The 27,021-nt window shown below is 45.4% G+C and overlaps 2 protein-coding genes across 4 annotated transcripts in view; one reads left to right on the forward strand and one right to left on the reverse strand.

The window, feature by feature from the left end:
• Positions 1–5,192: 5,192 nt before the first annotated feature.
• On the forward strand, positions 5,193–18,379 carry PLAC9 (placenta associated 9). Its single transcript, XM_023737725.1, has 3 exons — positions 5,193–5,332; positions 16,201–16,298; positions 17,616–18,379. Exons 1-3 carry the CDS (start codon positions 5,269–5,271, stop codon positions 17,763–17,765), a joined length of 312 nt encoding a protein of 103 aa, XP_023593493.1. The 5' UTR covers positions 5,193–5,268; the 3' UTR covers positions 17,766–18,379.
• A 7,488-nt stretch (positions 18,380–25,867) lies between these two features.
• The window catches only part of ANXA11 (annexin A11), a 62,830-nt gene continuing 61,676 nt past the window's right edge, over positions 25,868–27,021 (reverse strand). For all 3 annotated transcript variants that reach the window (XM_023737648.1, XM_023737649.1, XM_004383159.3), the window contains one exon: positions 25,868–26,489. In XM_023737648.1, the coding sequence (XP_023593416.1) occupies positions 26,430–26,489 (60 nt within the window). In that variant the 3' untranslated portion in view covers positions 25,868–26,429. The remainder of the gene's footprint in view (positions 26,490–27,021) is intronic.

Consider the following 27,021-nt stretch of genomic DNA (forward strand, 5'->3'; position numbering starts at 1 on the left):
TAGTATTAATTTCATTGGTCATTTCTAAAGAATGTTGGAAGGATGGCATTAGTAAACTGAGTCTTGCTCAGTTTCCCTTCACGTGTTTGGGCTGGTTTCGGTTGGTGTGAGGAAATGAATTGATTTCCATACACTTATCTTAGATCCAGTCAGTTTATGAAGTAATTCAAGTAGTTCTTCCTGTAGTTCTACCAAATTTTCTAAGAAGTCAATCGACTCTTCTAACAATAGCAGTATTTTCTCTCCACCATAACTCCTCTTCTGATTTGTGTTTCATTGCATTGACCAGACAATGGATAATTAATAGTGGGGATGGTGGTGGCATCTCTCGTTTAAGGAATGCCTCTCTCCTTTCTCCTGTATGTGTATTTGTGAACTACTTGTTTGAGATAAAATTAGACATCTTGTTAAGGAAATATCCCTTGATTTCCTTTTCTAGCTCTGAGTTGTTTTTGGTTTTGTTTTTAAAATCAGAGATGACTGTTTAATTTCATCAAATAATAGTTTTGTTCTGTTATACATGAGGTCACTATGAGTGGGAACCAACTCGCTGGCAGCTAACAACAACAATAGTTTTCAGTATTTGTTGAAATAATGAGGCTATTTTAGTTTTTGTTTATTTGACTTTGTGACAGACATGATGGCTGAGGATTTTTCCAGAATTCCATTTGGGAATGAATCCAAAAAAAAAAACCAACCCCATTGCCATCGAGTTGATTCCAACTCATAATGACCCTATAGGACAGAATAGAACTGCCCCACAGCATTTCCAAGGAGTGGCTGGTGGATTCAAACTGCTGACCTTTTGGTTAGCAACTGAGCTCTTAACCACTGTGCCACCAGGGCTACTGGGAATGAACAGTGAGCCAATAATCTGTGTTTAAATCCATGGCTAAAGAATAGACTATGCAATACAGAGCATGGGATATTTAGATGTCCAGATGGGAAACAATTTTAAGTTTGAATCCTTCCTCATAATCACATTAAAATTCTAGATAGAGATTATACCTTTTAAAAACTTTAAAACTGTTTGAGGCAAACATTGTAAACTATTTTTATGATATTAACGTGGGATATCAAGTTATAAAACCTAGAAGCCATAAAAGAAAATATTGAGAGATTTGGATACCTAAATAGCTAAAAATTCTGTATGATGAAAGACACCACAAAGAAAGTTAAAGACAGTGGAAGACTGGGAGAAAACATTACCAACATGTATAACAGGCGAAAGATTAATAATCAGAATATGTCAAGAAAAGGGGGAAAATGATCAAAGTACTTGAATAGGCAAATGAAGTGCAACCTCATTTCACTCCTAATAAATAGCGTGTAAATAGAAATAACAAGGTAACATATTCCATCATCAGACTGTGAAAATCTTAAAAGATCAATACCCAGTGTTGGAGAATGTACCTGGTAGCTTGTTCTGCAAATTCAGGTCCCTCCGTTCCCAAAGAAGTTTACGTAAATCGCACCCTCTGGAGCACAACGCCAACATAGACTGCCATATAACTGGGTGCCTCCTAGAGTTGCACTGCCTTGCCCATCCTATGGGGTTAGTGAGAGTTTGGGGGAGTTTTTTTGGCTTGTCCAGCAAAATATAAAAGACCCTGTGACTCAATGGTTCCACTTGCAGGAATCTAGACTTTCAGAACTGCATGAATATGTAATGTGTACATAAAGATATATGCAAAAGGATGTTTATTTCACACTTTATATTAGGGGGAAGAGGAAGCAACCTACATGTCCATCAGTAGGGGATTGTCTAGATAAACGATGGTGTAACATTCATGGAATATTTTGCATCCCTTAAAAGGAGTGAAGTGGATTTATGTGTACTAACATAGAATGATCTTCAAAATTAGATGTTATGACTGAGATGAACATAAATGTGAAAGCAAATCCCAAACAGTATCTATTATTTGATCCCATATGTGGGTATACATGTGTCTCTAGGTATATTAGATAAATAGATACATATAATTATCTATATTTTTTTTCTCTTTTATAGAAATAGCTATATTATATCATCTATCTCTCTATCAGATAAACGAGGACTAGATAGACAAAGAACCAGAAGACTCTTCCAAGCTGAGGGGGCTGGACTGCTGAGGGGGCTGGACTAGAGTTTTGGGGCAGGGGAGTTAGTGGCAGGGAGGAGTTTCATGTTTTACTCTGTTTACTTTATAACTTTGTGACTCTTCCATAATAAGAAAGTACTGTATACTTAAAAAAAAAAAATCTTAAGTTCAAAAAATTAGGTAGCCCACTCGTTCTGAGACACAAGAATCCCAGCGGGTATGGCTGTTCTTTGACAACTTGCCACCTGGCTACACTATGGAGAAATGTGAGAGAAATTCTTGGCATCTCAGAAATAAATCCTTCTGAGCCATCTCCACTATGCATTCTAATTCCCATGAAGGCATTTAAAAAATTTAGATTAAAAAAAAAAAAAAGGCCCCAAGCTTTGTCTCAGATCCACTGACTCAAAACTGGAATCTCTGTGCCTGAGGCTACTATCTTGCTCTGGAGAAGTACTGGCTAGGATGGGGCCAGGAGTGGATAATTGCACAGCCACAGCTGGGAACACAGGAGGCAGAAAGGCAGCTATGATCTGCAGTGGGGACGCTTGACGGATAAAGAGGTTCTCCCAGGCTTGGTGATGAAGGAGCTCCATTTGCAGCCAGGCGAGGCACTCAGTCTCTGCAGCCGATGTTAGGGCTGCAGCTTTTCGTTTTGGTGTTCACTAAAATCTAATCTCCCCCCAACCCCACCCCCCGGAACTTGTTTAGTGGGTGTAGCCTGAGGGTGAGGGTTGGATTATTGTGTTCTAAACTGGCAGAGGCAGAATCTGAAGCTCCCTGAAAAACCCACCCAACTCTTAACTCTGGGCTTGCTTAGAATGGAGAAAGACAACTGAGCTCTGAGGAGTTCGGGGACAATTATTATCTAAGGGCGGGCTGCAGAGGCAGCAGAACTGGATTCAAATCCTGGCTCCACTTTATACCAGCTATGTGACTGCAGGAAATGTTCTTAACCTCTCTGAACCTCGATCTCTTGATCGGCAGAACGGATACACTGATGTGCCTCTCACAGGGTTGCAGTGAAGATCACCAAAAGTGGAGTATGTGGGAGTCAATCAAAGCTTAGCCGCTGTTTCTTACTGTTCTGGCCCTTACTAGACCATGAACTCCTGAGGGCAGAGACAAGATGTGAATGTGTGAATGCTTTCTGTTTTCTCCCTCAAAGTCAATCTAAAGCTATAGAGTACAGGCTTTAGCATTTGCTAAACATTCTGAGACCGGCAGCCTGCCCACCATCTTGAATAGGCAAAGGGCTGTGCCTGCTATCTTCTGTGATGTAGGAACTAACTCCCTGTCTTTAAGCTATCTCCTTATCCAGCTATGCTTCCTGTTTCTGGCCAAGTTGAGGAAAATAAGAGACTAGGGTCACAGGACCAGCTGCAACTGGCAAGAACTAGATCTGGCCTGCCTGACATGTGCAGAACCATCCACCTCGATCTCGTTCTCTGGGTGACCCTGGAACTCTTCTCCCATCTGACGGAACCAAACTTTAGTGGCCCAAGATTGGGGGAAGGCTTTCAGAAGCAAGGGGTCTGAGGCAAAGATCCGATTTGAGAGACACCTCCTCCCCCTGCCCCCTGCCTTTTTAGACTGAGCAATCACAGAAAGGCTGGACTGCCCTGGGAACACCTTTTCGGGCCAGACCAATCAGCAAGCTACCCCCACCTCAAGGTGTTCCTGAAGACCACAGACCCGATTTACTTCACCCATATAAACCCCTTGGGCTATTGTTCTGGGAGCCATCTTGACGACACAAGTTCCAGTGACCTCGTTTGCTTGGCCAACCAAATAAAGCTTCTCTTTTCACTTTCACCCATTTCATGTCTCTATGGCCGCACAGAGCGGACCTGGAACAGTCCAGTTACAATTCTGTTTCTATGGGGGCTCTGTGCCTTTCCTTGCTTTTAAGCTACTCTAAACAAAACCAATTGCCGTCTTGTCAATTCTGACTCAGGTATGTCAGAGTAGAACTGTGCTCCATAGAGTTTTCAGTGGCTAGTTTTCAGAAGTAGATCACCAGGTCTTTTTTCCAAGACACCTCTGGGTGGAGTCAAACCTCCAGCCTTTCAGTTAGCAGCTGAGCATGTTAATCAATTGTACCACCCAGAGACTCTCTATGCAAAGCAAAATAATCCTTGTCTGTGGCCATATGAATTCTACCCCTTAGAGGTTCCATGGACTTCCCTCCCATCCGCTGGAAGAGGCCAGTTTTGGCTCCATTTGCACATTCATGTCAATATTGCCGATCTAGAAATGTGTCTGCTCTTTAGAGTCTCCTTGGGAAACCCTGGTGTCCTAGTAGTTAAAGGTTGGGCTGATAAACAAAAGGTTGTCAGTTCGAATCCACCAGGTGCTCCTTGGAAACCCTATGGAGCAGTTCTACGCTGCCTTATAGGGTTGCTATGAGCTGGAATTCACTCGACGGCAACAGGTTTGGTTTTTGGTTTTTTTGGACTGGTTTTAACAGCTTACCGGTTCCCTCACAAATGAGTTAAGTAAAGTCTTTAGCTAGCGTATACTCATTTTATATCTGTATGGATCATAATTTTACCTTTTTTTTAAAAAAAAAAAAAAAATCTTTTAGCCCTTTACCAGAATAGCCCTTTAATCTGTTACCCTTTACCAGAACAGTGAGTTTTTATGGAGCAGACATCACGTCTGGTCTCCCTCTCAGGACCAGACACTGTCTGACGTAATTAGAGTGAATTAGACGTTAGTGGGTGGGCAGAGAAAACCTTCCCCACTCCTAGCAGTCAGGGGTTCAAATCCGTGCTGTGCCACACCTGCGGGTGACACTGACACAGGCACTTCATTCTAAGCTTCAGTCTATCTGTCTGTGAAATGGGTTCATAACCAATACCTAGGCCCCAGGAGCTGTCGGCTCGAGCTCATCCCCTCACCCTTGCTTCCGTGCGGGGCCCCTGGGAGGCGCGGGAGATTCAGGGGGCGGCCCTTTTCCTAGGCGGGCACATTGGCCTCTCTGCTCGAGGGGTGTCTAGGTTCCGCGCTGCGCGCGGGGTGTGCCTGGGCCTCTGGAGGGGGCGGATTCGCTGGAGCCAGAAAGCCCGGAGCCGCCCAGGAATTTTGGCTTGAACCGCGCGCGCATTTCCTCCCGGGCCTGCCGGCGGGATCCCTGGGAGGCGGCCGCGGGCAGACGCGGCGCCGCGCTCGGCCAACCTGCACCATGCGGCCCCTGCTCTGCGCGCTGGCCTGGATTGCCCTGCTCCGCGCCGCGGGCGCCTTCGCGGGTGAGTGGGGCCCGGGCCGGCGACCTGCGAAGGGAGAGGCGGGGATGAGCAAGATAGAGAGATGGAGGGAGGGAGAGAAGGAGTGAGAACTGGCAACAGAGCGAGATGGAGACGGAGAGAGAGATGGAGAGGGAAAGAGGCAGAGAGATATACGGAGACAGACAGAGAGAGAGACCGGGAGAGGGACAGAGATAAAGACAGGAACAGACACAGAGAGACAAAAACAGAGGAATGGAGACAGAGAGAGAAAAGAGAGAGGGAAGAATGAAGAGACAAAAGGAGAGGCTAAGACAGAAAGGGACTATGGAGATAAACAGATGGACTGGTTGGAAAGAAAAAGGCGTTTGAGAGACAAAGGAGCCAGAAAAGAAGAAAAATAGGAACTAAAGGGCAAGAGAAAAAAGGGAGAGAGAGAGAGAGGATGACATGGACACAAAAATATAGATTTGAGAGAGACAGAAAGGGATAGAGAGAGTGGGGAAACTAACTGGATGCCAGGCCCAGAGCTGGCAAGGAGAGGAGACGGCGAGGGAGAGATGGTGGGAAGTAGGAGGCCACGCGTGCAGGTTGAGGGTGGGGTGAGGGTAGCGTGGGGTGAGGGTGGGCCCCCCTCCCTCCAGACCACGCCCAGCAGAGGCACCAAGGCCTGGTGTGATAGGGCATGCTAGGTAGCTGTGCTCAGGCAGGTGACCCAGCTATCAGGGACCAGGCAGGTTGCCCCAGGAGAAAGGTCACTGCTTCACCTTCGAGGTGGACTGCATGGTTTCTGAAGTCTGAGTGAGGAAGACAGCCTCCAGGCCTCCAGAGAGCTTTACTGAGGGCCTAGGCTGCCCTGGGTGAGGGTAGGGGTACAAGAAGGAGCTGCCCTCTAGCTACACCAATGGCTACGATATTCCTTACTTTGCACTGTCCCCTTCACCCTTCGCATGCCCCCTCCGACTTTAGTGCTGCTGAATCACAAGTGAAACCCCTAGGGGGCGAGTCATATTAAGTGGTTTACTGGGGCTGGTAAGGTGCGGGGCTGCAACTCAATCCCTTGGGAGTGGACACAGATGTTCGCTGCACCACTCCAAGACCCTGCACACTGTACAGCACTCCACAGTTTACAAGCCACGTTCCCATTCATCCACTGTCGCGTGCAGTCCCCTCAGCCAGAGAGCAGCTTTGGCTCAGGCCAGGTGTCCAGATGAGAAGAAGGCTCATGTCTCAAGTGGTGGCAAGGCAGAGCCCTCACCAAGCACCCAGCTCCTGCCCTTTTGTTGGCCCTTGCCTCTTCCAGGCTGTTCCCCCATCAGCCTGGAGCCAGGGGACGTTGAGTCACCCAGTCAGTGCCCTGAACTAAGATGGAAGCCCTCAGGTCACTTGAGGGCACAGTGACCTGAGGGAGTCGGCATTGAGGGAAAGGGTCAAGGCCACCCTGACCCAGGGGAGGGGCCTGGTGTTCAGAGTAACCTCAGGTAAGTAGCTTCACCTCTCTGAGGCTGTTTTCTCTGTAAATTGAGGAGAAGGGTACTCACCCACAGGCTTGGCTGTGGGGATTGGGTGAGAAGGGAAACACCCAGGACAGAACAGGAGTCAGCACACATTGACTCCTTCCCTTGTCCCCTTGAACAACTCCACTGATTTCCTTGAGCCTCAGTTTCTCCACCTGTTAAGGAGGAACAACAATCGCTTCTTCACAAGGTTGCGTGAGGAGTGGTAGGGACTGTGCCCAGCATGGAGCCTGGCCCACAGTGCATGTCCTTTCTTTTACCTCCCTCCCCCCAACCTCTCCCAGTTCACCCCACATGCAGGGGCTGAGGGGACAAAGCAGCGCCTTCTCCGGAGGGAGGAGCTCGCATCTGGCCCACAAGTGACTGGCTTTTTGTGGCATCTTTTGACACAACAGACTGAAAGAGCACATTGCCAGGTCTTTCTCCTGCAGAGCAGCTGGGTGGGTTGGAACTGCCAAACTTTTGGTTAGCAGCTGAGCCCTTAACTGTTTATGTCACCACAGCTCCTTAAGAAAAATAAGAAAGTATAAATGTGTGAACATAATAACACATTGATTTCACACATTTTTGTGTATAACCTTTCAGACTTCAGACAATACTCTATTTTTTAACTTTTTATGATGAAAACTTTTGGATAAAAAAAGAGGGAATAGCATAATGAACCCCCATGTTCTGACCACCCTGCTTCAACAAGTATCAGCTCACAGCCAGTCTCCTTTCATCTCTAAGCCACACCTTCTCCTCCCTTCCTAGATTATTTTAGAGGAAATACCAGGCATAATATATTTTCATCTATAAATATTCCCATATGTATTTCTAAAAGATAAGTACTCTTTTAATAAACTTAACTGCAATACCATTATCCTACCCCCAAAATGGACAATTTTATATTATCATCAAAATCCAATCAGTGTTCAGATGTCCCTGATTGTGTCATATGTCTTTACATTTGGTTTGTTCAATCCAACTAAGGTACATAATTGTGTTTGGTTGATATATCTGTTAAGTCTCTTTTAATACATAATTCTCACTTCTGTTTTTCTTCCTTCCCTTATAATTTCTTCGTTGAAGAAACGGGGTTGTTTGTCCTGTAAAGTTTTCTACATTTAAATTTTACTGATTGCAACCCCCTGGTTTCATTTAAGTATTTCCCTGGTAGTTAGAGCTATAAGCTATATCTGATGCCCAAACCAAAACCCACTGCCATCGAGTTGATTTGGACTCATAGTGACCCTATCGGACAGAGTAGAACTACCCCATAGGGTTTCCAAGGAGTTGCTGGTGGATTTGAACCACCAACCTTTTGGTTAGCAGCCATAGCATGCCGTAGCTCGTAACCACTTCGCCACCAGACCCCTATCTGATGCCAGTTAGATTTTATTTTGGGGGCAAGAATACTTCATAGGTGGTCTTTTTTATTTTAATTTCCTTTCTTTGATTTCTGAGTTAGACTTTCTTCAAATTCATGTTGGTAATTTCTACTAATTCTTGTAAATTATCCTAGACTTTTTCAATTGTAGTGTTTGAGATTTTTCATATTGATCCATAAACCCTCTTTATATATTACGGAAAGTAAACTTTTGTGTTACTTGTAGAGACTTTTTTTTAAGGTAAGGGTTTATTTGCATCTCTCTCATGGCTAATGATCACGAGCATCTTCTCATGTGTTTGTTGGCTGCTTAAATGTCCTCTTTGGTGAAGTGTTGGTTCATGTCCTTTGCCCATTGTTTAATTGTATTGTTTGTCTTTTTGTTGTTGAGTTGTTGACGTTTTCTCTATATTTTAGAGATTAGACCCTTATCAGATATGTCCTTCCCAAAGATTTTTTCCCAGTCTGTAGGTTGTCTTTTTATTCTTTTGATAAAGTCTTTTGATGAGCATAAGTATTTAATTTTTGGGCAGTCCTGGTTATCTAATTTGTCTTTTGTTCATGCATTTGTAGTTGTGTTTGATAATCTTTTTTTTTTTTTTTAAATAGGTCCCTTAGTCAAGGTAAGGCCTTAGCTGAGTTCCTTTGTTATTTTGCTACTAGAAGGATTTGCAGGCCTGATCCTGTGGATCAGTAACCACCCTTACCTATGCCTGGGGCCCCACTGGGGGAGCTCTCACATTCTTACTACTCCCCATGGGCTTCTGTCTTTCATTGGGATCTTGCTTTTTGTTTCTGGTAAAGAGGAAGATGCTGAAGGGCTGTGGTAGGGATCATGGCTTTTTTTTTTCTTCTTACAAAAATAGATATAGTAGGGAGTGAACCACTCAAGGAAAGTTTGACCCAAGACACACATTTGGGCTCTGTGGGGCCTCGAGGCAGCTGCATTGGTGTCACGTGTACAGCTTGTCTTTGCTCCATATCCATCCAGCCCCTCATTTCACAGAGGAGGCAGCTGAGGCCGAGATATGGGAAAGCCCTTAACTTGCACAAAGTCACACTGTTGCCAAGTCATCTCTGACTCCCAACCTTGTATTCTTTTCATGGCACATAGAGAGAAGTTTATCCTGGATGGCTTTTTAGACCTTCTCAGCATTCTCGGGGTTTTGGAGTATTCTAGTACATTATAGCCCAGTGGATTAAAAAAAAAAAAACACCATGTTCCAAGGTAGAAGGAATCTGGGTTCCTTTATGGCCTCAGGGAGTAGAGCTGCCTTCCAGCCCTGACCACCAGCCAGTCTACCTGATACATGATACTGAGAAATGAGAGAGAAATAAACATGTATGTAATTTAGGGGGGGTCTTTGTTACAGTAAGATCCCTGGGTGGCGCAAACAATTTGTGCTCGACTGCTAACCTAAAGGTTGGCAGTTCAAACCCACCCAGCAGCCCCATGGAAGGAAGTCTTTAAGATCTGCTTCCTAAAAGATCACAGCCAAGAAAACCCTATGGAGCAGTTCCACTCTGCAACACATGGGGTCGCCAGAATCTGAATCAACTTGATAGAAACTCTTTTTTTTTTTTTTTTTGGTTTCTTTGTTACAGCAGCTTAGCTTGTATCCTAAGTAAAATACTAACTGAATTTATTGGAGCAACATAGGTAAACTCTCAGGGTGATCAGCAAGGCTCAAATCCAGACCAGACCTGGAAAATGATTGAGATCAAGGGAAACAGACACGTCCCTCCCCAAACAAAACAAAACAAAAATGTTCTCAGAATCTGAGCTCTCTCAGGGGGCTCAAGGAACCCTTTCCTGTTTCAGCCACAGCAGCTTGGAGTTTCGCATATAATTGTTTGAAAATAGTACTCTGCTGTTCTTTTTTTTTTTTAATCCAAAACCACAAAAGTTTTACACAAATATTGACTGTGGTCAGATATTATATTATATTGACTGTGGTCACAGCAGACTATGTCTATGATGATCCATAAAGCACTGCAGATCTTTCAAGGTCACCCCTGAGAAAAGATTTCTCACCACCCAGTGTGGCAGATGTCATTTGAGTTGTGAGCACTTTCTTAGCGTTTGGGTTGCAGATACAAGAGGTCTCCTATGCTCACAAATGGTGGGGGGCCAGCACTTCCTACCCAGGGGTGGATTACCTTGCTTACCTTGCTTACCAGATCACCTGTCGTGAACAATTTCACATTTTTTCACCACATTGAATATTTTCCTTCTAGGCATGGCTTGCATCTGTCTCTATCCTAACCCCACAGCACCTTCCTACAGAAACAAAGCCTCTTTTCAAATTTACAGTCCCTGACAAGGACGGATTACCCAGTCATCGAGGTAAGCACAGGCTTACTTGTGCTTACTTACTAATCAGTAGTGTACAGTTTCACACGGGTTTTGATGTGGTAAAACCCATGTGAAATTGTGCACTACAGATTAGTAAGTACAAGTAAGCCTGTGCTTACCTTGCCTATTGGATAATCCACCCCCCTTCCTACCTCTGAGGACTGCGACCCAATGTTCATGTCTCTTTAACCAGAGAAGCTGGGCCAGCGTGTGCCCGACCTCCGGCCTCCACCCAGTAGCCCGCTCTCACCAGCCCATGGATGCTCCACCCATAGCCCCCGTCCAGCGTGCACACCAGGCCCTGAGCAGGAGCCAGGCCAGAGAAAACAACCCAGCATCAAAGGTCCATTCCCAACTGGCAGAGCTGGGAGGGTGGAGGGAAAGAATGAAGGAAACACTGGGGAACCACAGGCTTCGCCGTTTGAGGTCCGTCATAACCACCTTCAGCCTTCCACATGTGGTCTCTTGTTTGAGCTCCCCAGCAGCCCCGTGAAGCAGGCATTATTGTTGTCCCTTTCTACTGACCAAGAAACCAAGGCTCCAAGAGACATTGTGCAGTAGGGCTGCTGTGTGTATGGGTGAAATGGAAGGCGCCCAGCTCATGCCTTGTTGGAGCTGGTGGTCAAAGAAGCAAACTCTTCCTTACCCTGGTTCTGTCCTTGTAGCTAAGAGTCAAAGCCTTCAGGCATCTGGAAGCAGGGCCTCCAGCCGACCCTACCCATTTCCCAGAGAGGACAGCAAAGGCTTGGGGAGGAGATTTCCCATGTTGTTGTTGTTGTTAGGTGCCGTTGAGTAGGTTCCGACTCATGGCAACCCTATGCACAACAGAACAAAACACTGCCTGGTCCTGCGCCATCCTCACAATCGTTGCTATATTTGGGCTCATTGTTGCAGCCACCGTGTCAATCCATCTCATTAAGGGTCTTCCTCTTTTTCACCGACCCTCTACTTTACCAAGCATGATGTCCTTCTCCAGGGATTAGCCCTTCCGATAACATGTCCAATGTACACGAGACAAGGTCTCCCCATTCTTGCTTCCAGTGAGCACTCTAGCTGTATTTCTTCCAAGAGCAAACTTGTTTGTTCTTCTGGCAGTCTGTGGTATATTCAACATTCTTTGCCAACACCATAATTCAAAGGCATCAATTCTTCTTCTGTCTTCCTTATTCATTGTCCCACTTTCTAATGCATTTGAGGTGATTGAAAATATCATGGCTTGAGTCAGGCACACCTTAGTCCTCAAAGTGACATCTTTGCTTTTCAACACTTAGATTTCCCATAGTCACGCAGCAATTAGTGGCTGAGCCAGGTTTAGGACTGGGGTCACCAGTGTGTTTTCCACCATAATGTGCTGAAGTCAGTGCCATGGTAAACCACACGGGAGATGGAGGAGGAAATGCAGGGTAGTTGTTAGGGCCCTGGCCCTAAGTTTGTTGGGAGGCCTGGATGAGCTCATGGTCAGTTGCATTGCTGTGCACAGAGTGCAGTTCTGCCCAGATGTGAAGGATTAGTGCTGTGTTGGTGTGGAGAGCAAGCCCAGCCCAGTCTTTTCCCTGGAGAGGTTCTGGGGCCAAGTTAGCCCTCACTGCAGACATATAGAGAACAGGGTGTTTCAGGCCAATGGAGGGGAGCAGCTTTATGTTGTCCGTGACTCACAAAGCTAGCAGATCCCCACTTGGCTGGCAGGGCCCCATTGTTTCCTTTTGGCCTAACCTGGGGAAGGGAGTGGAGAGGAGAGTAGTTTAGGAACTGGGAGAGGGCAGAGAGCCTCCAGGGAAAGACTTGGCCAAAGGCACCTGTGTGGAGCTTGTGTGAACACACACACACACACACATACACACGCACACACATGCACACACCAGGACAGATGCCCTCTTCCCGGGACAACCCTCCCTGTGAGTGAGAACAGCTCGTCCTGCCCCCTCAAAGTCTTTCCTTTCCAGGCTGAGCACTCCAGGTCTTTCAGCTGATACGAATGAGTCAGGATTTGGAGTCCCTTCACCAAGGCCCCAGCTTGGCCCGCTCCTGCCTGTTAAAGGCCTTTCAAGACGGAGCTCAGCCTCCAGGCATGGTTCCTCTGACCACCGCCTCCCATGTTCTGAATGTTTTTACATCGATGTGTGCAGCCTGCAATGGCTTCTGCTTTTTGTTGGCATCTCCATCAGACAACTGTCTTTTTATTATGGAAAATTTCAAACAATATATAAAAAAATAGAGAGAATAGTAGAATGAACTCTGTGTCCCCATTACTCAAGTGCAATGATCAACTTCGGCCAATCTTATTTGTTCTATACCCCTACCCACGTCTTCCTCATCCCCCAGCCTGGATTATTTTGAAGTAAATTCAGGATATCATAGCATTTCATCTATAAATATTTCATTATGTATTTCTAAAAGACAGTCTTCAAAAAAAAAAAATAACCTAAGTTCCATTATATCACCTCCCTCCCAAGTCAACAATAAAACAATTGTCTTTTGAAGAGGCTTTTCTAAGTTCAATTCAGGGAAATAATGAAAAGGAGAATTAAAAAAACAAAAACAAATTGTTCTCCACAAAGAACCCCCTTAAAGATGCTCAGAGTGGAAGGAAGTTGTGTGCCTGGTCTTGATTCACACCCTTGAGTGGAAGAGTCTGGATCCAGATGGAGTTGGAATGAGAGACTCTTAGGGCAGGTGGGCTTTGAGGTAGAGCTCCAGGAGACCAGATTACTGAAGTGGGGTCAGGATGCTTGAGCTCAGTCATTTGGCTAACTATGTGACCTTGGGCAAGTCACTCAACTTCTCAGAGTTACATGTTCATCACCAGTAAAATACCTCACCATCTCCTTCTCACCTTAAGACCTGCCAACTTTCTAGACAACCTTTAATTGTCCTCTTGGTCAAACTATCCAACACGAAGGGCTTACAGTTAAAAGAGTTTTGCCTTTGGAGAGATCTTACCCCACTCTTCTTCAGATGCCCATACCCATGGCCACAACCTTGATACTGTTGTTATCTGAAGCTGCTCCACCTCTAAAAGTTAAATTGCGGTATCCCTTACAGCTTGTTCCTTCTGTTACTTCCATTACCTCATCAAGACCTCCAGTCCCTTCATCCCCTCTATTTTTTCCAATTCATTGGCCCTCTTATTGGCCTCCTTTCTTTCTTATCCGCACTAGACTCCAGAGCTCATCCATTAAACTGTCGCTGGAGAAATCCTCAGTCCATGATTATTTACCCTCCACCATACTCATCCTTCAGACTCCCCGGTTCAGCTTCAGAAAACCATCTGCCTTTGCTGCTCTATACCCGGACTTCTAAGCACTGGTGTGGAGGACTAGTGCTTCCAGAATTCCTCATGGTTCCTGGCTGTTCTGCAAGGTCCTCATGTACAACCTTCCTCATTCTCCACATCCCCTTCTGAAGCCCTTGCTTTACTCAAGACTCCATACAGTGGTGTGCTGATAAACTGACTCTCAAAAAAAAAAAAAAGCGTTTGCCAATTTCCATGGTGTAAATACTCTCACCATGACTCCCATTTTAACGCCTGTGTTTAACAGTACAACTCACAAAATTTCTGGAAATCTAACAACTAGCTCTCCTCCCTTCTAACCTATGTGAATTTTCAGCAGATGATTCCCCTTTTACTTTACTAAGTCAATAGAGGGTACCAGGTGGGAACTCACTCAACTTTTTGGCCCTCTAGAAATTTATCTATAGCCATTTTTGGTGAATTCCCTCTCTCTTCCTTCCATGCATTGCCCATTCCCCTCACAGCCATTTCTGGATTCCATGACCTCCTATCTCTTTGGGAAATGCATTCCTTTGGTTCTCCTTCCTCCTTCCTGTCCCTCTGGCTACAAGCATGATTGTGTTTCTCCAATCCTGAAGAACAGAAACAACAACAATACACACTTCTCTAGACCTTGTGATCTGATCTCCCTTCCTTCATAGCAAGCTTCGTGAAAAACTTTTCCAGAATTAGTTTCCACCTCCTACCCTTCCTTTGGAGCCCTGGTGGCACAGTGGTTAAGAGCTGGGCTGCTAACCAAAAGGTTCGTGGTTCAAATTCACCAGCCGCTCCTTGGAAACCCTATAGAGCAGTTCTACTCTGTCCTATAGAGTTGACTCGACAGCAACAGGTTATTTTATGGGTTAAGCTTCCTTTCTCATCCCACTGCAATCTAAACTGCTTTGCCTCCACACTCTGTTAAAAGTGAACTTAGCAGTAACTTCCGTGTTGCCTATTTTTCAGTCTTTATCTTGCTAGATCTCTCTGCTGTGTTAGGCTGTGCTGGACACTCCATCCTCTGTGAAGCTCTTCTCCTGGTTTCTGGGACAGTACCCTCCTTCCTGTCAGTTTTTGCCAAGGTTCCAGTCAATTCTGATGTCCACAGACATCTTAGAGCCACTGATTCTAGAGGCTGAGCTGTTAACGAGGCTGTAAGACTTCTGATATGAGGGTTACTGGGGTGCTACTAGATGAAAAGAAGGAAGCAACGTTGGGGAGGAAAATGATGAATCAAGAACTGAACAGGTTGAATCCTAGATCTACCACTTACTAGCTGTGTGACTTTCGACATACCATTTAATCCCCTCTGTGCATCAATTTCCTTACATGTAAACTGGGGATAGCAATAGGTTATTACAGAGGTGGAATGAATTAACAGAGTGCTAAGTAAACATGGTACATGATAACACTCATCAAATGTCAGATATTACTAACTGGTCACCAATGTCAATGCTACCACAAAAATATCTCCACTGTTTCTTCCTCGCTTCCTACTGCTAATGCCTCCGTATAGCCCTCCTCACTGCTTACCCTGATTACTGCAGTAACCTCCTGTATTCAAAGGCCAAACAAAAAACCAAACTGGTTGCTGTGGATTCTAACTCATAGTGACTCCACAGGGTTTTCAGTGGCTATGATCTTTTGGAAGTAGATTGCTAGGCCGTTCTTCTGAGGCGTCACTGGGTGGATTTGACCACCAACCTTTTGGTTAGTAGCTGATCGCTTAACCACTGCACCACCAGGGCTCCAAAGGAAGGTTAGGAGGTAGAAACTAATTCTGGAAAACTTTTGTTTTTGTACCCTCAAGGACTCGTGTTCAAAGGCACATCCCTCCAATCCATTCTCTGCATTTTGAACATTCATATATGACTGTGTGACCTTCTCAAACCCCAAAACAACCATCGTAATTGGTTTCCTAAAGCTTCTGGGATGAAGTTCAACCCCCTTAGCTTAGTATCCCTGATCCACCTCTCCAGACTCATCCCTCACCCCGCCCTGTACTTTCCAGCCACTCCAGCTCCCTTGAGGGTTTGTCCAGTGAGCCATGCTATTTCATGCCTCTCTGCCTTTGCACATGCTGTTCTGCCTGGCTGAAACCTCCTTTCCTCCCTTCCTTACCTGGCTGACCCTGATCATTCCTAAGCCAGCTCAGGCATCACCTCCTTGAGGAGGCCCACCTGTGACTGTAGGTGACCATGGCCAAAGAGACACTTGAGTGACAGGGGAGGCACACACTCACCTGCTGACTCACACCTGAGTGTTCCTGCTTCTCCGGGGGACTATTTTCAGGACCTGCCTCACTCGAGCCAGTGTTTTTCTGGAGTCTCTAGTTACAGGGAAACCGAGAGCCCCATGGTGACCAGCCTTGTCTTCCCACAGCTGCTGAACCCTTCAGCCCCTCCCGAGGAGACCCAGCCCGGAGCAGCAGGTGTGACAGACACATGGCTGTCCAAGGCCGTTTAGAGGTCATGGAGGAGGTAATAAGGGTGCTCTGGGGAGGACTCGAAGCTTCAGGACCACCTGCTGGGCTGGTGGCATTATGGAGCTCAGACCCAGCCTTACTCTGGAATGTCAGGAAATTCTGCCCAGTGACCACCATGTTAAACATCTCCCTGCCCCACTGGGCTGTTAGGCTGACCAGCTCCCAACAGGCCTCTCCTGGAGCCTTGCTTACAACCCAGCCAGAGATTGCCACATAATTACTGACAAGAATGTAGAAGTTCTGTCACCGTGTTTTGTTATACAGCCATGGTTCTTAACCTGGGGTCCATAAACTTGTGTGGGGAAAAAATGACATCTTTATTTTCACAGAACCCCAAAACCAAACCCATCGCCGTCAAGTCGATTCTGACTCATAGCAACCCTATAGGACAGATTAGAGCTGCTCCATAAGGTTTCCAAGGAGCAGCTGGTGGATTCGAACTGCCAACTTTTCAGTTAGCAGCCGAACACTTAACCACTGTGCCACCAGGGCTCCTATCTTCACAGACCTCTAACTAAAATAGTGTTTCCTTTCATTATAAACATAGGACAACAAACCGTAGCAGCATTGACAACACCACAACTTTATCATTAATAGAAATCACAGATAATTTCACCACCTTATAGTTATTGCAAATATCTCAAAATATCACTTCTACTCATCAGTATGTCAAATTACAGTAGTTATTGGACCTGATGTTAGATCATGTCATTTAATGAGTTAATAAATACATGTATCAGAATTTTAATTTTTAACACTTGAATATTTTGATGCAATTGGTGTCCTCTGTAATCCTATATGTTTCATTTTTTTGCATTTAAAGCATTATTCTGAGAAGGGGTCTATAGGCTTCATCAGACTGCCAACAGGTTCCATTGATCAAAAACCAACAGGGTCCACTGGAATTTCAAAATCCCAAACCTGTCATTTGGGAGAGATACCACTAGGGGGCTGGACAAGGCGTGTGAGATCCAGGTAGTGAAGGCCTGAAAAGGAAGAAGGTATCCCAGGGCCGCTCCACTACAAACCTGTGACTGAGTAAAGCCAGTGGGTGCCAGAGCCAGGAGCAGCCTTAGAGAGGGGACCCCTCATCCAGCCCCTACATGTTGTCATCTGGGGAAACTGAGGCGCAGGTAGGGGCAGAGCCTGGGTAAGGAGAACTCAAGTCCCTGCTGTACCCTGCTGTACCACTGGGTGCTTATTAGGATGTGGCTGAAAAAGGGGAAGTCAAGGTTCAGTCTGACCCCCAGGTCCAGGGTGAACTTGGCAGCACATTGCCCTTGACTGTCCCTCCTCCCCTTGCTCTGAGCAGACGGTGGAGAAGACGGTGGAGCACCTGGAGGCAGAAGTGAAAGGCCTGCTAGGTCTGCTGGAGGAGCTGGCCTGGAACCTGCCCCTGGGGCCCTTCGGCCTAGCCCCCGACCTCCTAGGAGACGGTGAGTGGCTCGGATGGCAGAGATGATAGCCCCCAGAGATGAGGCCAGATAATGGAATAAGCAGGACAGGGATGACTGGTCCACTGCATGGGTGTCTCCTTGACAAGCAGGGAGAGGCTCGGGCCCTTGGGACAGGAGTGGGAGGGCACCCTGCTTCCCATTCCCCGCCTCGGGGTTCCTGCAGCATCAGGTCAGGGCTCCTGGAAGAGCTGGCCCCTTTCATTCGAGTTCTGCTTTCAGCAAAACCCTGACGCCAAGAACCTGCCTCTTTCACTAGCCATTTCCACTCCTCAAAGCCCCCTGGGCTCCTTTCTGCTCCCTTCTGAGTGTGCACTCCTGTTCTACCACGAAACACTCCCAGGGAAGACTGGCATTCCCACTGATCGGGGAGGGGTGTGTGCCACCCTACTCCCTCCTTGAGCCCCACGCTCCCTGGCACAGGAGTTCCCAGGGACCAGGATGGGGAGGGATGGAAGCTGCAGGGCACCCAGGGCCCTTCATCGCCCCCTGCTGGCTCACTCTGAGGCCGCCCCTTTTCTTTTTCAGATCCCTCCTGAGCACAGGAGGTGGAAGCCCAGTGGCTGGTGGCACTACACCTGCTGGACAGCTCGTCTTTGTGAGCAAAGCCACCTTCTTGCCTGCCTTTCCCAGCACTGCATGAAATAAAGGCAACTCCTTTGGTCCCCTTTGTGTCTGCTGAAAGAATGACCCCTATAACACAAGCCCTTCCGCATCTACTCCCATGACCTGAGGTATGCATTCTCTCCCGGCTCAGACCTGGGAGCCTCCAGTCATTTGTGCTTCAGCACTCCTTGTTTATAGGAGCGGGTAGGGCAAGGGTTTGTTCACAGAGGAGAGGGACCAGAAAGACAGCGGAAGGGCATTCTAGAGTCTTGCTACACAACGTGGCCATAGATGAGCACAGCAGTATCACCTGAATCAGAATCTGCATTGTAACACAATCTCCAAGAGAAGTGTCACATTAAAGTTTTTTTTTCAATTGATGTCAAATTCACATAACAAAATTCACCACTTTAACCAGTTTAAACTACAAATTCAGTTGCTTCCAGTATTTTCACAATGCTATGCAACCATCACCACTATCTAATTCCAGAACATTTTCATCACCCCAAACAAAAACCTCTTACCAATTGGGGAAACGGAGGGAGATCCCCATTCCCCTTCCCACCATCCCTAGCAACCACTAATCCGTTTCCGTTTATAGGAACTTGCCTATTCTGGATATTTCCTATCAATGCAATCACACAATTTGTGGCTGTTTGTGTCTGGCTTCTTTCGTTTAGCATAATGCTTTCAAGGTCAACCCATGTTGTAGCAAGTATTAGTAATTCATTCCTTTTTATAGCTGAGTATTTCATTGTATGGATGTACCACATTTGTTTATTCATTTATCGGTTGGTGGACGTTTTGTGTTATTTCCACTTTTTAGCTATTATGAATAATGTTGCTATGAACATTCATGTAAAAGCTTTTGTGTGAATAGATGTTTTCAATTCTCTTGGGAATATATCTACTCGTGGGATTGCAGGCTTCTATGGCAATTCTTTTTAGCTTTTTGAGGAACTGCCAAATTGTTTTCCACAGCAGCTGCATGATTTTATATTCTCACCAGAAATGTATGAGAATTCCAATTTCTCCACATCCTCTCCAATACTTGTTATGATCTGACTTTTGATTATAACCATCCGAGTGGGTGTGAAGTGGTAACTCATTGTGTTTTTGATTTGCATTTCCATAATAAATAATGATGTTGAGCATCTTTGCATGTGTTTGTTGGCCATTTGTATATCTTCTTTTGAGAAATGTCTATTCAAGTCCTTTGCTCATTTTTTGATTGGACTGTCTTTTTGAGTTGTAAGAATTCTTTATATATTGGGAATACTAGATCCTTATTATATATATATGATTTGCAAATATTCCCATTCTGTAGGTTGCTTTTCGTTTTGCTGATGTTGCCCTTGGATTCACAAAGTTTTTAAATTTTGATGAAGTCTAATATATCTTTTTTTTTCCTTTTGTTGCTTTTGCTTTTGGTATCATACCCAAGAATCCATTGTCAAATCCAAGATCATGAAGGTTGACTCCTGTGTTTTCTTCTAAGTGTTTTATAGTTTTAGCTCTTACATTAGGTTTTTGTTTTGAGTTAATTCTTTTATATGGTGTGAGATAGGGTTCCAACTTCATTTGTTTGCATATGGATAGGCAGTTGTACCAGTACCATTTGTTGTAAAGACTATCCTTTCCCCCATCGAATTGTCTTGGCACCCTTGTAAAAAATCAATTGACCATAGATGTATGGGTTTAGTTTTGACTCTCAGGTCTATTCCATTGATGAATATATCTATCCCTATGCCAATAGCACACTTTATTACTGTACTTTGCAGTAAGTTTTGAGATTGGGAAGTGTGTTTTCTAACTTTGTTCTTCTCTTTCAAGACTATTTTGACTATTGGTCCTTTGCAATTCTATATGAATTTTAGGATCAGCTTGGTCTGTTTCTGAAAAAAAGGCAGTTAGAATTTTATTAGGGACTTTATGAAATTTGCAGATCAGTTTGGGAAGTATTGCCATCTTAACAATATTGTCTTCTGATCCATGAACACAGGACGTCTTTCCACTTATTTAGGTCTTCTTTAATTTCTTTCAGCAATGTTTATTGTTTTCAGTGTACAAGTCTTGCACCTCCTTGGTTAAATTTATTAAGTATTTTATTATTTTTATGCTATTGTAAATGGAATTGTTTTTAAATTTCATTTTTATTCATTGCTAATATGTAAATACAACAGATTGTTTTGTTATAAATATATACTTATTAGCCACTTTAACATTTTTTCAGTGACACCAATATACAGCTGATTTGTGTATGTTAATCTCATATCCTGCAACTTTGCTGAATTGGCTTATTAGCTCTAGTAGTTTTTGTGGGTGAATACTGTAGGATTTTCTATATATAAAATCATGTCATCTGTGAATAGAGATAATTTTACTTCTTTTCCAATTTAAATGGTTTTTATTTCTTTTTCTTGCCTAATTGCCCTGGTTAGAACTTCTGGTACAGTGTTGATTACAAGTGGAGAGAGTGGACATCCTTGTCTTATTCCTGATGTTAGAAGGAAAAGCTTTTCAGATAAATGTCTTAAGTTCTCCTTCATTTTTGAAGGACTGTTTTGTTGGATATAGAATTTTTGGTTGACAATTTTCCCTTTCAGTACTTTAAAGCTGCCTTCTGGCCTCTATGGTTTCTGCTGAGAAACTGTTAATCTTATTGAGGATCCCTTGTACACGACAAGTTTCTTCTCTCTTGCTGCTTTCAAGATTCTCTTCTTGTCTTTGGCATTTGACAGTTCGTGTCTTGGTGTGGATCTCTGAGTTTATCCTACTGGGGGTTCCTGGAGCTTCTTGGATGTGTAGGTTTGTATTTTCATCATATTTGGGAATTTTGGGGCCATTATTTCTTTAAATATCCTTTCTGCCCATTTATTTCTCCTCTCTTCTTAGGGCTCCCGTTATGTGTAAGCTGGACTTCATGGTATCCCACAGGTGTCGGGCTGCTCATTTCTCTTCATTTTTGTTTTTCCTGCTCCTCTGTCTGGGTACTCTGAACTGCCTTCAAATTAGCTAGTTTTTTCTTCTGCCTGCTTAAATCTGCTGTTGAAACCGTCTAGTGAAATTTTTACTTCAGTTATTGTATTTTTCAACTCCAGATTTTCTATTTGTATCCTTTTTATTATTTCTTTTTATTCTCTATTTAGTGAGGTATTGTTCTCATGGTTTCCTTCAGTTTTTTGTATCTGGTTTTCTTTTGCTCTTTGAGCATATTTAAAATGGTTGATTTAAAGTCTTCATCTAGTAGTCCAATATCTGGACTCTCTCAGAGAGTTTCTATCAATTTCTTCTTTCCCTGTGTATAGGCAGGCCATACTTTATTTCTGTGCATGCCTCATAATTTTTTGTTGAAAACCAGAACATTATGAATATTACAATGTGACAGTTCTAGAAATCAGATTATTCCTCCTTCCCAGGGTTTATTGTTGCTTCTTGTTTAATTTTTAGATGTTGTACCATATTTTTATGCAAAATTTTATGCTGCTATACCAGTTTTTTTTTTTCTACATGTTGCTGTAAAAAAATTAGCATAGTGTACTAATGAAAGTACCTCATGGGGTGAGGGCATGGTTGACAAACAAATGTAGAAGGCATGCGTTGTTTGTGTAAAACTACGGTAGTTTATTTAGGGACTTTATGAATTTTGTAATGTCTGTATTGTGTGTCATGTGTGGCCAGTGAAATCACTGCTCATTTGGCTTAATGGTTCTCACAGTCTTTGCAGACAGGCTTTGTGTGTTGGGGCACACTTTCAGCACTCATATGGGTAGTTTACAACTCTGCTTAGCTTCATTTTCCATCTCATTCCCCAGCCTTTGCTCCCAAGCTTTTTGTCAGTTGTTTGCTCCAACTGTTATGCTTACTCCAGGCAGCAGGGGCTAATACATTCGCCTTTAAATGCCTCCTCTCAGGGTTACCATCTCCACTCTGGGAGAGTTCCAAGTTAGATGAAATAAAGGTAAGCCTTTTGAGCCAGTCCTTCAGGGAGCTACCAAACAGGTAAAATTAAAAAGAAAAAAAAAAAACCAAACCCGTTGCCATCTAGTCAATTCCGACTCATAGCAACCCTACAGGGCAGAGTAGAACTGCCCAATAGGGTTTCCAAGGAGCGGCTGGTAGATTCAAACTGCCAACCTTTTCGTTAGCAGCCTAACTCTTAACCACTGCATCACCACAAGTTTTTGAGAATAAGGTCCTTTCTACTCTGTCCAGTACTAGGAACCTGTATTGTGAATGCAAGCTGTTCTCTTCAAGGTCACTGCTGAGCTGGGGGATTGGGGCCAGGGTAAGTTAAAATGCCACAAAGCTCTCTACCCCAGATTCAGGTTTTTCTGGTAAGCACTAGCATGGCTGTTGTAAACTTGATTAGTTTCCAGAGTTCTGATAAAGTTGATTCTGACATTGCCAGTTTAGTCACAGCTTTTGTAGAGGAATAGACTTTTGGAGTTCCCTACTCAGCCATTTTTACTGACCACATTGATGTTTAAGAAACTCTGATCAAGTCTATGCCTCATTTTACAAAGGGATAGCAGACACCCCGAGGGGAAGTGACTTACCCAGGGTCAGCAAATCAGTGGCTGAATGCTCCTTCTGCTTCAAGATTACATCAGCTTTTACTGAAGGAACCAGGCTCAGGGTGGACCTCAGTATTAAGCCAAGAGGCAGCTTTCCAAGGAGTAGGGGCTGAGGCTAAGAGCCCCTGGAAGAGCTGGGGGACTTGACTGACTTCTTTGCTGAGAGGGGACCTTGTTTAGGGCCAGGTGGGGAACTGAATAATGATGTCTCTGCTCTTTAGAGGAACACAGGCAGAGAGCTTCTGGGTTTGGTAAGGTGAAAATTTAAGCCATTCTCTGCCTGGGGAAACATTTAGCTTAGTTTCCCTTTCCAGGTCTGACTCACTCTGGGTCCATATTAGCTGGGGCAGGAAAGGGATGACAGCAGAGGCGAAGGGCCAAGGCCTAGGCTGGGACTTTAATTCCCTGAGACCAACAGAGGATGGACACCACATGGCCATTCAGTCACTGCTTTGACCACGGGCACCTGCAAAGTTTCATCTTTCAGATCCTCTTCCCAAGGCTGGAAGTAGCTTTGTCCCATCTCCCATCGCCTGACTGAACTCCAAACAAACACACCCTGCCATCTGCTCACCTGCCATCTGTGTGAACACCTCTAGTCTCAGGGAGCTCTCTGCCTCAGTGCAGGAGTGTTTAGACCAGCATCAGAATCAGGAGGCAAGCTGGTTATAGATGCAGTTCCCTAGACCCCATGCCTGATCAGAATCTTTGAGGGTGGGACCCAGGGAGCTGCACTTTAACAAGATCCCCAGGTGATGCACACTAGGGTTTGAGAACCACTGCTTCAGGCCTCTACCTGTCCACAAAGTGAGCCCTCCAAGACTCCTTCCTTAAATTTTGCCCCCAAGTGCCTCACTCTAGTCCCAGCCCCGTCCCTGATACGTGTTCCTTCCAATGCCCCCGCAGCTGCTGAAAATTTACTGAGGGATGAACTCATTTGATGTCTTACCCTCTAGTTGCTATTGTGGAAGTGAGATTTGACATGTGACATAGTTGGCCTTGACTAACGCCTCCAGGAAGCAGGAAAAATACCAGTGTAGTTCTCTCCCAGAAAGATGACCTGTATGGTCGCGTGTCTCCCTCTCATTTTTGTCCTGGGCATAAAATCAGCAGTGTTGACCCCAACCTCCCACTGGCCTTGGAGAGCAGTAGTGTCTTTTGTTCCTAGCGACATCTCAATGAGGAGTTCACTCAGTCCTCCAGTACACAGTTACCATGAGTTGGCTCTTGTGGTCATGGCCAGGAGGGAAGCCAGATGAACAAGAAGGCAGAGAGAACCAACACTGTGGTGGTCACCAAGTGTGTAGACCAGGAGCCTCAAAGTCAAAGTCCTGCAGGCCAAACAGATAACATGGGTTTGGTGTAAAACAATAGGGAGTGGTGGGGCCTGTGGCAAAATGGAAAGTACATACTTCGTCTAAAGGGGCAGCTACAACATGGCTCCAGCAGTTCCTCTCACATACGAATGCAGGCCTACTGCTGCTAGATTGATTTTTCAAGAGAAGCCAGAATTCCAGAATTTTTAAAATATGAACTCTCCCAATGTTGAAATGTTGGCAACAAATCCAACATTCTAAAGAAACACTTTGGGGACCAAAGTAAATGCATCTGCAGGCTACATACTGCCTGCTGGATACCTCTGATGTAGACAACCAGGCAAAGTAATGTCATAGAACCTTCAGTCACATCAGAGCAGGATGGATCTAGGCCCTGGCACAGCTCAGGCCACCAGGGTCACCCTAAGTTCATGGCAAGTTGTGCAATGCCAAGTAGTTCATCCCACTTGGGCAGGTCCCACCCAGCAACTAAGAGCGAGGGGCCTGCCCTACTCGAGGGGTTTCTGGGCAGAAGAGCACTAGCTCAAGTGGCTCTGGGAGCGGAAACTGAGGCAAAGCTATAGGATGGGGTCCAGTGATCCCACTACCCACGCCAGCCTCCCTGGCTCAGGAAGGCAGGTCTAGGTAGACCAGGGTAGTGCCTAGCTCATGGCTGCCACATGCCCCTTGGGTGTTACTTCTCTCACTATGCTAGGGCAGTGAGAGTCAGGCGGTATCCCCAAGCAAATGTCTACTCTGCAGACAAGCCACTCTCTGGAGTCCTTGGCAGGCTTGATCTTCCACCCTAGTCTCTTTGGATTCTCTCTTTTCTAAACTTTCCAACAAAGGAGGCCATGGACGGACCAGAAAGGGACCTGACCAGTAAAGCAAGCTCTGGCTTCTGGACATGACACAGTGGTTTCTAGAAACTGCCTCTTCTGGACAACCCTTCTCTAAACACCACAACCATACCATCAACACCACAACGAAGGGCCTGCTAGAGACCATAAGCTAGGGAGAAGCCTTTCAGGCCAGAGGCTCCCCAAGGGAAGGCACAGGTCTTGTGCCTCTCTGGGTTGTTCCCACCCTATTCTCTGGCCCCCAGGAGCAGCGCTGAGCTGCACTCCCGCCCCCACCCACACCCTTCTTCAGGAACTAGATGAAGGACCACACTGTTCCGACCTCACCCTAAGGGGACTTCACTGCACCCACAGTGGACCAAGATCCTCGTGGCTTTTCAGTGTCTGGGCACCCACCACAGACTTCAGGAACCCCCCCTCCTCTTGTCCTTACAACTCAAGTCCCTGTAAATGAGCTTATGTTCAGGGTTCCTGAGCACAAACTTTACTTAAAAGTTACAGGAATTTTCATTGGCTAATAAGCTGGAATTCCTGAGCCACAGGGCGGGATCACGAAGCAGAAGAAAACAAGCTGGCACCAGGAAAAAATTCTAGAATATTCCAGACCTGGCTGGCTTTAATTTGGAAACAGCTTTTGGCTACAGGCATTAAGGTTAAAGGCACATTCCAAAATACAAGGAGCCCTGTCACTGGCAGGGAACTGGCTTCCTCCTTGTGGCTTTACATGGAAGATGGAACAGTTGACTCCCTGGTCTTTTTTTTTTTTTTTCTTTTTCTCTAAAAAGGAGTGAGTTTGGCAATAACAAAACTCATGACACATACTCACCAGATGCAAAGATTACCCGTAAAGGTCCTCTTTTTCACTCCCCAGTGAGGACACAGCACTCCCCCACCCAATCTCTCTCACCAGAAGTGTGTATGTATGCAGCCAACAGACTCGTGTGTGTCTGTCTGGCAATGACTGAAAAAAAATATGTCTCCAAATAAAAATATAAAATTACATGACTAAAATGAAGCCAAGAGTCTTAGCCACAAGCAAAAGGAAATGATCACATGAGACAGGAAATAGAACATCTACTTTAGCAGGAGGCTGTGAGGGTGGGGAGGGAAAATGCTTCCTGAGAGTTCTAAACCAACCCAGGTCCTTCAGCACAATACATGGGTCAGGAGGGGTGGGTATAGGACAGGGGCCAAGGCTCTCTGGATGGTCCACGCTGAGACACCTCAGGGGCTACTTTCTGGTGGTGGTAGAAACAGACATTCTTTGGCCTTCTGTTGCTGGCAGGTGGGCAGAAGTGACCACCAGGCCCTGGTCAGTCGTTGCCACCACAGATCTTCAGCAGAATCTTCCGGTAATCCCCCGAAGTGTCTCCCTGGCCATGGAAACAAGGAATACAGCAATTAAGGAAGGCCACTTTTGACTTCCCGGCTCCTGATTTTCTTTGGTTCTGAGTACCCTTACAGAGAGGCAGGCCCCATTGCCAGGGAAATTTCCCACTACCCTGGCCCTACAGTGGGTGACAGGCTGGTGCACTCAGTGTCACAGGTGGCATGGACCATAAAGAGCTGTACTTTTTGAAAGACGGATGAACACTAAAAATCAAAGCCAAAGAATTACTCAGAGCTAACCAAGACTGGTCTTCTCTCATTGTGTGTGTGCTAAGCTACATTAGGATGATGCCACAGTGCAACGTTGTATCCCGCTCAGGAACTATAATCGACTATTATATGACCATCAATGGCAGGAACCATCATGACCCAGGTGTCCCAGTTCACACTGATGTCCCCTCTGGGAAAGCAAAGCCTGTGGCTTCTTCCCAGTGCCCACAGCCCACTGACAAACCAGGGATGCTCTGGAAACAGTCACCAATTCTCTGCTATTAGCAGCATCATTTTTAGGCCAGA

The sequence above is a fragment of the Trichechus manatus genome, unplaced genomic scaffold (genome assembly GCF_000243295.1).
Source record: "Trichechus manatus latirostris isolate Lorelei unplaced genomic scaffold, TriManLat1.0 scaffold00106, whole genome shotgun sequence".
Lineage (NCBI taxonomy): Eukaryota > Metazoa > Chordata > Mammalia > Sirenia > Trichechidae > Trichechus > Trichechus manatus.

Bases quoted from the DNA above. Each gene is read 5' to 3' on its own strand.
- PLAC9 (XM_023737725.1), top strand. From the start codon at position 5,269: ATGCGGCCCCTGCTCTGCGCGCTGGCCTGGATTGCCCTGCTCCGCGCC. The intron at 5,333-16,200 runs GTGAGTGGGGCC...GTCTTCCCACAG, and splicing joins CGCCGCGGGCGCCTTCGCGG to CTGCTGAACCCTTCAGCCCC. The intron at 16,299-17,615 runs GTAATAAGGGTG...TGCTCTGAGCAG, and splicing joins GTTTAGAGGTCATGGAGGAG to ACGGTGGAGAAGACGGTGGA.